The sequence below is a fragment of the Eurypyga helias genome, unplaced genomic scaffold, assembly GCF_000690775.1.
Source record: "Eurypyga helias isolate BGI_N326 unplaced genomic scaffold, ASM69077v1 scaffold39627, whole genome shotgun sequence".
In the NCBI taxonomy this organism is placed as follows: domain Eukaryota; kingdom Metazoa; phylum Chordata; class Aves; order Eurypygiformes; family Eurypygidae; genus Eurypyga; species Eurypyga helias.
In genome coordinates this window covers 48,507-61,873 of record NW_010263071.1, presented here as the reverse complement: position 1 = coordinate 61,873, position 13,367 = coordinate 48,507, and the positions used below count along the sequence as shown (strand labels likewise).

At 42.9% G+C, this 13,367-nt stretch overlaps 1 protein-coding gene across 1 annotated transcript in view; it reads right to left on the bottom strand.

The window, feature by feature from the left end:
* Positions 1-1,597: 1,597 nt before the first annotated feature.
* Positions 1,598-13,367, bottom strand: part of TENM2 (teneurin transmembrane protein 2) — a gene marked incomplete at its 5' end in the record, with an annotated part of 53,098 nt that continues 41,328 nt past the window's right edge. The window contains 4 exons of the mRNA XM_010155930.1: positions 1,598-3,488; positions 4,692-4,822; positions 7,762-9,376; positions 10,423-10,719. Of these exons, the coding sequence (XP_010154232.1) occupies positions 2,727-3,488; positions 4,692-4,822; positions 7,762-9,376; positions 10,423-10,719 (2,805 nt within the window). The remainder of the gene's footprint in view (positions 3,489-4,691; positions 4,823-7,761; positions 9,377-10,422; positions 10,720-13,367) is intronic.

The following is a 13,367-nucleotide window of genomic DNA, read 5'->3' as shown; positions in this document are numbered from 1 at the left end:
CCAGGTAGATGGGCAGGGATTCCCATCTTCGGGACCTTGGAAATGCAAAGGAAGCGTAGTGGCAGAGCCCAGAGGTAAGGTTGGGAATGACCTTGGCTGGGTCCAGCACAACAGTTGTTTGGATTGACGAGCTCAACCATGTTGCTGGGGCTTTCCACGGGATCTGTCCCAAGCTGCACGCAGGCTTTGGAAACCACAGAGAGCCCTGGACACGTGGTCTCTGGTGAGCGTTCAGCTAGACATGACTTTGGAAAGCGGTCCAGTCATGCTAAGAACGTCCTGACGATGTATGTGCTAATTGCAAAGGAGTTGGGTAGGGAGCGCAAACCCTGCAAATCTGCAACATCTCCTCCCCTAGTAATGGATATTCAAAGGGTGCTTCACTTTCAGTTTAACCTTTTCCTTTTGAGGCAGCAGAATCTCTAACTCTGAAGAGTTTCAGAGTTTCGGAGGATGGTAACGGAGTAAAGGACATGGGGGACTGACTGCAACAGGTTCTCGTTTCAACCCTCTTCCATTCCAAAAAACGACCTAAGCAGCTTACCAGCACAGGGCACGGGCAATCCAGAAAAACTGCGATGATGAAAAGAGTCTCCGCCTTGTGATTTCATCTTTCATGCGTCCTTCAAAAAAAAGCAAGAATGCTTCTTTCCGAGATTTCACTTGTAAAGAACAGTCTGACCACGTAAGTGCGCTGAGTCCCTCAGGGACACACAGCTGCAAACGGACCCCGGCTCATCCTGCCGAGGATGAGTGGGAGGGCTCGGGGTGCCAGCGCGTGCGCTGCGCAGGGCACGCAGGTGGAGTGCCCTGGTCAGAAGGGGATGGCGCTTGTTGGCACAGCAGCAATCAGTACCGCTTTCCGAGCGCTACAGCTGTTACACAGCGCAGCCACTGAGCTCTCCTGCTTCAAAAACGCCCCGGAGTGAATTAATGCCCACCATCAACTCTAGCATCTCTGTCGATATCATGAATCATTAAAAACCTCATTTGCAACCCCCAAAACAAAACTCTCCTCAAAGTTAAGTACAGCTCCCTAGCTACACACTTAAATGAGATAAAAGCAGCAGGGCTCTGGGTGATGGATGGTTCCCTTTTAACATCATCAGGAGAGACTGTTTGCTTAGGAGAGGGTCTTTGATCTTAACCTCCGATTTTTAAATGTGGTAGAAATAAGCCGTCTCCCAGGGAGGGCAGATTTCAGGGAGATTCCTGGCTCACAGCACGCCCTTCCAAGTTCCATGTAGTATTTTGTTACTGCGTTTTCAAACTGTTTGCACGTTACTTCAGTGCAATTAAACTCATTCTGGGATCGAAACACTACGCTTCTTGGTTTGCTTAGGCGTGAGGTGCAGAGAGGGAATCTCTAGAGCACTTACCCATCTTCCGCCGTGTCCCGATGCAAGTTTTGGGTGGCGCGTACGTACGACGTAGGCGGGACTTTGCTTACCCAGAGATCAAAGGACCAGCCCTCTGTAGAATCCACGGCATGACAATAGGAAGTCCTTCCGAGAGAGAAGACGCTGCGTGCGTCAGGTGACAGCAAGACAGCAGTACGCTTTCCTTTTAAAAAGATTTCACAATGGAAGACAAGTAATTCACAGGAGTTTTAGAGACTTTATTTATGTATAAACAATTTAAACACTTTGCCATAAATTATCTTTGCCTGTCTCTAGTCTTTGCTTAGCAGCAAATTAAAATTAATATAAAAACTCAATGAACAATTCATACATGTATATTACAAAAAAGTTCTTGTACCAAAGTTCTTATTAGACTTTTTTTTCTTTTTTTTTTTTCTCGTGGTGACCGTAATGTGATTGTCTCAGTTTCTCGACCAAACAAACACACTAATAATTTTTAAATCTGAAACAGTGATTGTGCCTTCTGGCTGATGTATGTACAGGGTGATCTGACGTGGTGCCCATTTGCAATAGTGTAACACAATGCCCACAGCTCTACTGGAACTGATACCAACAAACTACTGAATCTAAACAGACTACACCCTGTAACTGTGTTATACTGTCCACAATGGAAATCTTCAAAGACAAACAGAGTATGAGATTTATTTGTAGTGATTTATAGCCACCATTTTGAATGTAACTTTACACTCTGCCCTCTTTGAGTAAGTTAAGCTTCAGGCCAGACAAGTGGAGGGTCAGAGTGCAAGTGTGGTCTTGTTACTCTTAAATATATTTTTTTCTTTACTATTTTCCAGTGCGCTCTCACTTGCATTCTCATTGTCCTCCAGTTGCTACACACAAATCACCCCAAAGTCATGTTTTAAATGCACCTGTATTTTGCTTTAAATGAAAACCTCTTGGATATTTATCAAACAAGCAGTCTGAATCATCTGTGTTTCATCAGCTGGTTAGTGAAAGTGGCCCACTTGGATTTCTTAGTTTGCTCACGTGTGAATGGAGTGAGGTAATACAATACGAGGCCTTCTTTTTGTTTTTCTTTAGACCCAGAACAAGTGGGTAATATTTCAGGGGTACTTTTTAATTTGAATGGTTAGAGTTTTCAGTCTGGCTTTAGTCCACTTCAGGATGTGGTTTTTAATCACTTGAACAGTAGCATTTAACTCAAAAAATATGAGCTTTTTTGCCACTTACTATCCCAAAGTAGCTCAGCCTAGTGCCCCCATTTAGGTCTTCATCTCCTTAGGAGAGGAGATAACAGTTACGACTACTGATTCATCCAGCAAAGGATGACAGCAGGTTAATTTGTTACCTCTTTCCCATTTCATTCTGTCTTAAAAACTGGATGTTGCTGCTACTGTCTGCTAGCTCTGGGTACTGCTCCACGGGCAGGACATAATATCCCTCGTAACCTTGAACCCTTCCCGTGTTCAGAAGCTGCTGCTTCTCTCCGTCTGTCCATACGCGGCTGCCCTCGCGGCCATCCCGTGCCTTCTGCTGCTCTTTGGCCCAGGCTGATCCCAGGGCTCGCTGCCGAGCCTGGTCCAACACTCGCGCCTTTTCCTCGTCCAGCGTGTCGGGGGTCAGTCCGTAGCGGATGTTGATCAGCAGGGTGGAATACTGAAACTCAATATTTGTAAACCTTCGAGTCCTCCCGTTGACGAGGAGGGTGGGCTGGGAGACGGTGACGTTGACGCCGCCCTCCAGGACCTTCCGCCCACTGGTCATTGCGAGGGTGACGAGGTCGCTGTCAGCCGAGCCGATCTTGACGAAGTAATGGGTGTCCTTCCCCTCGATGCTGTAGTGCATTTTTTCCAGGTAGTGAGCACTGTTAAGGACAGAGGCAATCTTTCTGCTATCATCTGTGGCTATGCTGGAAATGCCAGTGGTTACACGGCCTTCCTTCACAGCAAACATGATTCCTTTCCCAATGATAGGAGTGGTGGTTGCGAACCAGTGACCTGCTTTTTCTCTAACATTGGCATGTAACCTTTTAGATATGACCTGTCCCTCAAGAGCCATGAAAGCTTGGTTGTGTCGTTCTGTTGTCTGCTGAACTCCTGTAATTAGCTGGGGAAAACAAAACACCGAAGAAGACAGAGATCACAAAACACTAATTTCAGAGACCAATACTAACCTTGGCTTTGCTTTTTTTAAAGAAAGCCATGCCATGAAAGATTCTGTGCTGTTTTGAAGACCACCCTCAGCTACCCGCCCCTCCACATATCCTGGTCACAATCAGGTAGATACGCATTTGGCAAAGTATTTTGCTATCAGTAATACCTAATAAAATACTTCTCATTAACCACCCTTGGTAGCATACATGCACCACAAATCTCAATTTTGGCAAACGATGTGATGTCTGTTACAGGAAGAAGAAAGACCAGAGCCTAGCACAATTTTAATCAGAGCTTAAACCAAAGAGAATCAATTTATTAAAAGTTGGCAATTAACTTCTGGACATTTTTGCCTAGAAATTCCAACCCGTATATATGACTAAAATGCTTATGAATGTACGTCGTTTTGAAAATAGTTGAGATTTGGACTCCAAAATACCCACGCAATTCCTGAAGAGGGGATTTATATTCTCAGATGACTCAGAAGCCTGTGAGGCAGTATGCTGAGGTTTAAATGACCATTTCAGTGGTATCACCACAAAGGTGAAGTGTACCTCGCTCAGACTTTGTTTGAAATTGGCCTGGTACGGCTTTTAAGTTTATTAAGTGGGTTGGAATTTATTACAAAGGCTGAAAGCATATACTATTTTCCACCTTGACCTGACAAGTAAGTGTGAGCGCTGCGACTGAAGTTAACGGGAGTAGCAAACCAAAGCCTCCATGGAAAGTGTCAGACAAAAAATGGTGAGAAATCCCATTACAGGGTGAGAGGTAGAACCATTTCTCAGCCATACAGCAAGTACCAACCTAAGTTTATTGCAACACATATGTTACTAGGATGGTTTTACCAAAGGTACAACAGATGATAAATTACCCTGACAAAGTCCCCCTTTGTCACTGCTAATCAAGTTAATCGAGTTACAACTTGTTAATCAAGGAAGAACTCAATAAAAGACAAACTAATGACACTGTAATTATGATAACAACGAAGGCTGGCAAGAAAGGCATATGTTCATTAGTATAAAGCCTAGCTATACCCACTTCATTTTATGCTGAAACAAATACTTTGCCTTCTGCTGTAACTACAGAAGAGCCAGTGGCTCTTGTCACAGTGGGGCAAACTTACTGAGAAAAATAACTTCATATTTCTGCTTACCTGTCCGTTTTCACATGTTTGACTCTCAGATAACTCGTATGGTGGTGACACAAAGTACATTTTGGCTCTAGGGAAACCAGGAATAATGTTGCTAAGCTGAAATCCAAACATCACCAACCAGCTTTTGACATCTGAAAATCAAAAATAAGCAGGCAAGTGAGAACTAGATGCGTGTAATAAATAAAAGAAACAAAAAAAAAATTAGGAAATCCATCCTTGACCTCCTTAAATTCAAGTAGCAGTGGAACTCATCATTTTTATCACAGCCTGGCACTTTACAGAACTGTAGTAATCCCCCATGAACAGGCACATGAAATATTGCTTTATATTTACCCTAAATAGTTCATCAAGGATATACCACGTCTTTCATTCTTTCCCCATTACAGCACATGATTATCCAAATGCTTTACTGCACACAATACTTGTTTCATCTGACACCTTCTGAGGTGGCTACTGTAACCTATAAACTGTATTATAAAACGATGATTTATTAGGTTAGTACTCCTAAAAACATCGACAAAGTCCTTGGGGAAAATGCATGGCTTCTCTTCTACGCCCTACTTCTGTCAGCTGCCATCAGGTCTCGGGAGGCCCATTAAATGCAGTGAGAAGTTAGACTTGCAATTCAGATCTCTAAATTTAGGTGCCGTGAATATCCTCCCCATCCCTCCAGGCTCGGTACGGAAAAGCAGGAGCTGCATGGGAGGGTTACAGCTCAGCTCTGGGGTGAGCTTTGGGAAGTTCCAGCTCTGGGTTCGACCAGTCAAACTCTGCCTCCATATGTCACTGAAAAAGCTAAGTAACTAAATTAATAACAGGCATTCTCACTGAGCAGGTAATACTAATGATATATGTTAGTTATCAAAATGATGTTTTTAACCCCTCCCCAAAAAAGAATCTCATGACCCTGTTTCACATTTCTGTTTCCCGCTTCTCTTTTCTGCCTGCCATGGAGGTAAGCGGATGTGGGGGAGCAGGGGCACTTCCCATTTGATTTGGACCCACATTCGTGACCATTTTTGTTTAGAAGCCTCTCCTGACTCTTCCAGTGGCCTCTCTCCTCGCTGGCCCGCAATGGCTCCCGAAGCTGCTCGCGTCACTTCCGTGTGTGAGCCGAGCTCCGTGTCTGAAGAGAGACGTGAGGGTGGCAAGGCACGCTCGGTGCCAGGGCCGCTGGCCGAGTTCAGGGCGCTCCAGGCACGGTGTCTGCAGCAGGCAGGTGCTCAGCGGGCTTGGCTTCCTGCCCACAGGCAGCGCACACAGGCCTCTGGGACCCTTTTCCCAAAATTTTTTATCAGAGGTAATGTTACATCATAAAAAGTTGGTTGTGGAGATTTGATAGCGAAAGTCATCTTTTCTTAGCCATTCTGACTCTGAAATAAGTAGTAAAATACTCTGCTTCTACGAGGATATTTGCATGTATCTCCCAGCACACGGCGCCTACCGAATTTTCCCTCTACCTTTGGACAGCACAGGCTTACTGCTCCTTTCTAAGGCTTCAGTTTATTTTACAATACAGTGGTATCTCCCAAACAATTCCCTTCAGCTGCCCGAATTCCCCCCAAAAGAGGACCCATATACAAAGTGGTTGCTATGGTGCTTAGCTAATGTGCATTGTAGCACCGCAGTTGCTAGAGGAATGCCTTTTCAGCAAAACCTGTGAACAAAGCCATGTCAGTAAGAACGAGGTGGGGAAGTACTTCTTGTTGTTTTCTGGGTGGTTTTTTGTTTGTTTGAACTACGACAACCAAGGTGCCACCATAACTACTTCTTGTGCAAGAAAAACTGTTTAGCCCATACAGCAACAGATACTTTCATCACCGATGCAGTATTTTTACAGCGACAAGGTGTGTGTTACATACACCAAAATGCAATGTATCTTCCTAGATTTCATCTACTGGTTGGATAAATTAAAGGAATGCAATTTCAGAATGTAGCAAAATACCCCAAGATGACAGTGAAAATCTAAACCAAACAGTAGTGAATAAGAACAGGATTTCTGTTGAATATAGGACAACAGAATTTGATCCCAAGGTAATTTTAGTCACCAATATTTTCACGCTCTCAGACACAAATCACACCACCTTCCAGTTACAAACCAGCTACAGTAGAACCTACGGTATGTTATACGTACGACTGGGTCCCAGTCTGCTAATGAAACTGGCTACGCTTTTCTCTGAAGGAAATGCCCGCTTTTCTTGAAATTCAAATTACTGCTAAAATTAAGATAACTCCTTTTAAAAAATGATATCACTGCTTCAATTATAGTGTACTGCATATTCAGTTCTGAAGAAAGCTTTTCCTGAAGACATATTAATTACCTCTCTTTTAGAAATTGCCAGCAGCTAGTCCAAGTAGTGTGTGATCTTACTAAGTGAAAAATTATTACTAATTAAGAAGAGGTTACAAGTTTTACCCAATTCTAACATACGCAATCAAAACTACTTTATTGTTTCTCTTTCTCAGTGCTACACGTTCTTAGTCTTTCAGGAGGAAATTATTTTTAAAAACATCAATATCTTTGTTTTAAAGTCTAAAGACTGTTTACATATTTAAAGTTAAATGGGAAAAAGAGGTTTAATCAAATCCATTCTTGGTGCTAATTCATAATGTGCCCGTGGGCTCAGTCGGCAGTTAATTTTGAAAGTACCCCTGAAGGGAAGAGATGCTGAGCCGTTCTGGTCCATGATTCTGCAACTAACCTGCCAGGGATTCCTGCAGGTGACTTCACTTTTCTTTATTTAAAATTACAATGAACACACCTTCGCTCAGCACTAGTTCAATAGGAAAAGCACTGCGGCTGTGCTGAAATTGAATATGTAGGCAAAATTTTTATTGTTTTTTCCCCCTCTGAATTTCATTCTGGCTTCTCATTTATCACCCTTCGTTCAGGGTGGAGCATTACCAAAGAATCAGGACAAGCCAGCCCATTTGCAGGGCACAAAAAGGAAAATAGCTCAACCCTGATGGGAGGATTCAGCAAATGGCTAGTAAGGACAAGTCTGATTTTTTTCCCCAAATTAACTTTTGAACCATAGTGTTATTTATAAGAAATGTAATGAAGTCTCACCTGTTACATAATTCTTTAGATCCAGTTCATTGCTGAGAGGGTTGTTACTCTTGAACATGTACAGATTGAAAGGAGCGGGTTCTTTACCGATGTTTTTCCACATGGTGTAATCAGGAGATGTCCAGCGCCCAGCCAGGACATCATAGTCCCTTTGGGTAAAATGGACAAGTTTGGTTAAAGGATCATACAGCCCCCCATGGAACCCAATAACCAGCTGGAAATCAGGGTTGGAATCGTAATAAATCTCCCCATATGCCGTGTACTGAAGCTGTTTGATCATGAGGCCATTGATGCTGAACACGGCTAATGGAGTGCCTGTGTTATCAGAGGCGACATAATACTCTTCCCCGCTGCTACTCTCCATGGCAAAGAGATGGCCTTGCAGGTCGTAGTACAGAGAGGTGATTTCTGAATTGGAATGATTATAGACATGAGTTATCCTTGTTGGATTGTGAAGATCGGCATAAAAGTACTGTAGATGATGCCCCAGGTTAGTCTTACAGGAAGCCCTCCGGCCGAGTCCATCGTAACGGTACTGAACGCTCCACCCGTTCGCTTTGTTGTACGCTCTTGTCAAGAGTCCTTTGGAGTTGTACTCAAACACATCCGAGCCTCGCTGGCACAGGAATCCATCATCATCAATTTTGTACGGTATGTCACCTAGGCGCGTAATCCTGTCTCTTAGGTCATAGCGCAGAGGCATCAGTCGGACGCTGTTTCCAGGATTCAGGAGATGAAGGTTTCCATTCAGATCGTAACTGTATCGCCAGGTCGGCCTATCATTTACGGCTACGCTTTGCAGTTGCCCGTCTCCGTCGTAATCATAGGTGTACTTGGTTGTGTTGGCATACGGCCCAAGTTTCAGCTCTCTTTTGGTTACCCTTCCCATGCTGTCATACTGCACCGTCATCCAGTACATCAGGGATCTGAACATTTCGTACTGGACTTCCTTAATGCGCCCGTGGGTATCAAAGTGCTTACTCAGTGTCATCACGGCTGTAGTAATAATCTGGTTTATATCGTAATAAATAACTCCAAATTTGCCAAAATGCTCTACTTTGCCAGAAATCTCATCGTAACGGTAAAGATCAACTGGCAGAGGCGTCTCACTTATTATGGGTTTGATGCTTGCGATTCTAAAGCTGTTATCATGGTATGTGTAATCGAACCTTGCGTTGACCATCCCTTCCTCAGAGAATCTGTAGATTTGTTTGTCAACGAGAGGACCAATCTTACGATAGCGGATTGTACAAGAAAATCCTCCACTTTGCAAATTCACCATTTTTAAGACACCTGTAGTTTCATCATAGCCAAAAGTAACTGCAGTGCTGTCATACACAATTTCAGATAATTTGGAGAGCTTGCCATACTTGTAGAAGACTTGGCGGCCGGTACCTAAAAACGATGTTTTCAAAATCCTCCCGTCGTCGCTGTAATCAAAAATCACTGATGCGTTGCTTTCAGGAGGATTATAAATGTTCCGAATGTAGCCAACGGAGGTGTGAGTTGACATGCTGTGCCGAGCGACGCTAGGCATGGTAACAGCGTGAAGGCGGTCTGAAGAGTCGTACTCGAAGATGTACTGTCGTTGACTCTGGAGCAGTAGTACCATCGACTACGGGGGAAAAAAATTAATACACCGTTAACTAGCTTTTTCTTTTGTGACCTCTGAGAGGGCACTGAAGGTTACTGAAGAGGCGCTAATGGTAAATGAGTAAAAAGAGAATTAGGTACATTAGTTCGGGGCACAAAGCTGCTCAGGAATATTGTCAGACTGCCAGAGGAGAGGAACTGCTACTTGGAAATCAATACGCTGACCCTCCAGAGAAAGTGTAGGTTCCGTTAACTAGCTTTTTCTTTTGTGACCTCTGAGAGGGCACTGAAGGTTACTGAAGAGGCGCTAATGGTAAATGAGTAAAAAGAGAATTAGGTACATTAGTTCGGGGCACAAAGCTGCTCAGGAATATTGTCAGACTGCCAGAGGAGAGGAACTGCTACTTGGAAATCAATACGCTGACCCTCCAGAGAAAGTGTAGGTTTTTTTCAGCAGGACTTGGGTCTTTTTAGAAAAGTGACTTGCTTTATCTTTCCGCTAGCAGTTGTAATCCACAGCGATTACTGTGAAATATGTGAGAAACTAAGCAGAGAGCATCAGCTCTGGTTTGCTTAAAACATCAGATTCAAAGAAGGGAAGGGGAAAATAATATGCAATTTTGAAGTATTTAAGACACTTTCCTGACTGAAGTGTCTTAATTAGGCTAAGTAAAAATGCATTACCAAATTTCCTTTAATAAATAATGATTAGAGATGACTTACTGTTTCTGTGTGAACCTTTTGTCAGGTTTAGTCATGCATTTTTGGTCTTAATTAAGCACAATTCATTGTGTTAGTTTATGCCATTACACAGCAGCTTAACGGCTTTCAGCAAAATATCAAAAGACACAAACCATGAACAAAGTATTTCCCATTAAAGAGTAGTTCAATTCAGTTGAATAATTGAAAAATAAGGAATTTTGAGACCAGGTAAAAAGGGATTCTTAACAGCTGGAGTATGTCAAATTTTAGATAATTTGTGTATGTTATGTAAAGAGGTTGAAATGCAGCCGAATAGTACTTTGTCTCTTTGTAGCTACCGTCAGAAGGTAAAACGACATCACGCACCTTTTCTAGATAGGTGTAGCTCCAGACTTTCCCATCCGCGAACATGCGCGAGATGATCCTGCCCTGCTTGTCGATATCCGTTCTTTCGCTCATGGCGCCGCGCTGAAGCCCAGCCAGGCGCCCGTTGAAGAAATAAGACACGTTGACAGCAGCCAGCCCACTGCTTGGCAGCCAAAGGAAAGGCCGTCCTAGCTGATCGTAAATTATCCTCAGTGTAAATTTCCGGTGATCATCATAGATTTTTTCTGTGCGTATGTTCCGGTCGTAATCAATGGAGAGCAGGTTCCTTCCGTGCACCTATTGAGTGAAAGAAGGCTGTATTCAGTGAGCCCCTATGGATTTTCAGCGTGCCAACAGCATGCACAACAGAGCACCCAGATTTGCCATGTTTTTGAAAAGCGTAGGACGTCTTCCCATAAACTGGCTTTTGCTGTCCACTTCTCGGGATGTTCAAGTGTGTAACTTTGAGTGTTTGACAGGGCCATTTCCCATCTCCCTGCAACACGGGAGCTGCGATCTGACAGAAGAAGGCTTCCCCTACTGTCAGAGCAGACATGCTGCACACCTGGGTGTTGCACTGCAGAGGGCTGAGCTGTGCTGCATGGAAGTAACGTTCCTACTTCTGCCATCAGTGGTTCTTAGCCCTTTCCCCTACAGTGACCACAAGAACAACAGAAGAAATTATAATGTTGTGTCTTTGCTGAGGCTTAGCCACTTAGGTTCTGTAGCTGCAACACCCTGCCTACGCATTCATCCATTTAACGTTTTCATTTACTTTCCAAATATCTGATAGAACCCTCAGCAACCTGATCCTCTGACATGGGTTTCATTTCTTCTGATTAAAAATCCTGATCAAACAGGCTGGGAGAGATGGACTTTTAGTTATGAGAAACAAAAATGCCAAATAATTAAGTTAATTTCTCTTTTTCCATTTTCCTCAGTTACAATTTTCAAATCAAAGTACAGCACGAAGTGTTTCAGTCCCAGACTTTTTTTTCTTTCTTCTTTAATAAAAGAGCAAAATGGAAACAAAGGAGCATGAGAATGCCAAATGGAGAGGCTTCTAGTGAGAGTGCTATAATGAGAGATGCATAAATATATTCACTGGAGGCTAAGCCACAGAATTCAGGCTAATGCTGTAATCTGATAAAGCTTCTTAAGTAATTTAATTGTAGATGCATCATTAATAAAGTAGAAGTCTTTAAATTAGATATAATTTGAGAAGAATGACTACTTAAAAAGTATTCATCAGTTTCTGGGCATTTTGTTCCTCAGCTTATATTTTACAGTAGCTTTGATTAAGCGACGTTTTCTCTTATCCAAAATTAAACTGCACATCAAACAATATGTAAATTAACCCTGAGCCTTTCTCGAGGACATAAAAGTTATTCTGAGATATTTTCACTGTCAGGGGTAAACCTAATTCCCATCCCAACCAACACTGTAGGAATTCAGTTACACAGAAAATAAATTTAAAATGAATACAATTTTGTGTTTTTAAAGAAATAATTATTTAAAATTATTGCTCATTATCCTAATTTTTTCCATTAATAACATTTAGCTCTTTAACAGTTTGCATTTCCTCAGTGGGCAATTATTAGAAAAAGCTCTTTTCTGTAGGTTTTCCTGAAGGTTATCCCAGCAACAACTTCTCCTGTGAGTCAAAGGAAAGATAGGGTATTTTTTTAAAAATACCTTGCCAAAATAAATCATATTTTGCTCTCCCATTGCAATAGAAACAAAGCTGGGGAAGCCAAACTCAACATCAGTACTTTCTCAACTGGTTACTCTAGTTTTGTAAGGGTAGGATCAATCCTGATGACAGACATAGCAAATCCCTTTCCTTCACAGAGGGAAGAAGAAAAGAGCTTTCACATAAAAAAACCCAACCAAACCCAAAACATACAACATGAAAGGTTTAGGGTATGACTGAAAGATCCCAGTTTCTTAAGGACAGGCAGATTTTCTAAAATGGAAAAAAAAAAAAAAAAAGTCTTTCAGAAAGATTATGAACCAAATTTTAGCTTTCACTAAAATTTAACAGCTGGGATTTCTGGGGTTTCTTCCCTCCCCTGCAGTAAGTGCAACTGTAATCTGCACGCAGGAAATCTGACTTCAGGTATCCTCCCTTTTCTCAAAAACATTATAACGGTTATTAGGGGTTTTTTTCCGTAGAAAACAGAAGTATTGGGTTTTTTTAAATGATTATACAGACAACAGCACACACACAAACATCACTTGGAGAATAAAGAAGCACCTGCTTGGATAACACAGTAACTTCATTTTTGTTTGGAAAATAAGTAAAACCAGAGTCTAATTGTAGTGTCACATTAATTATATAGAAGCCCAAACAGAATGACTCACTCCCACTCTTCCTGGGAACACTAAAACACTATTACAAGCATCGTGACTGAAGATTACCTATCAAGCTCTTTCTCTTCTGTTCCACTACCCCCGTGCACATCTGTTTTCCCTCGCCTGCCGCTGAACAAGTGCCCGTAGGGATGAGCCCTTTGTGCCTCGGCTAAAGGTCTTGCAACAAAAAAATCACTTACGTGATGCTGCACTCCAACAGAAACTTTTCAGAAGGGAATCTTACCGAGACTTTATCTGAAACTACCGCAAGACGCCGAACGTGTGACGCATAAAACAGTAGTGGACGGGAAGTGGGATAACATAAAGGTGAAGTGCAGGTCTTCCTTTCTCGGCTTAATGGAGCCTGCCCAGGCGTGTCTGCAGAGCCCGACGCGCAGCTGCCACGTGCCTACAGCACCCATGGGCAGAGCTGGGGGGCACAGGGAGCAGCACTACCCGAGGAACCATGAAATACTTCGGATTGGAAGGGACCCTTAAAGGTTATCTAGTTGTCCGTTCCCCCCCCCGAAAGAAAAGAGCAGGGACATCAACGCGATCAGGAGGATCAGAGCCCCGACTAACCTGGCCGC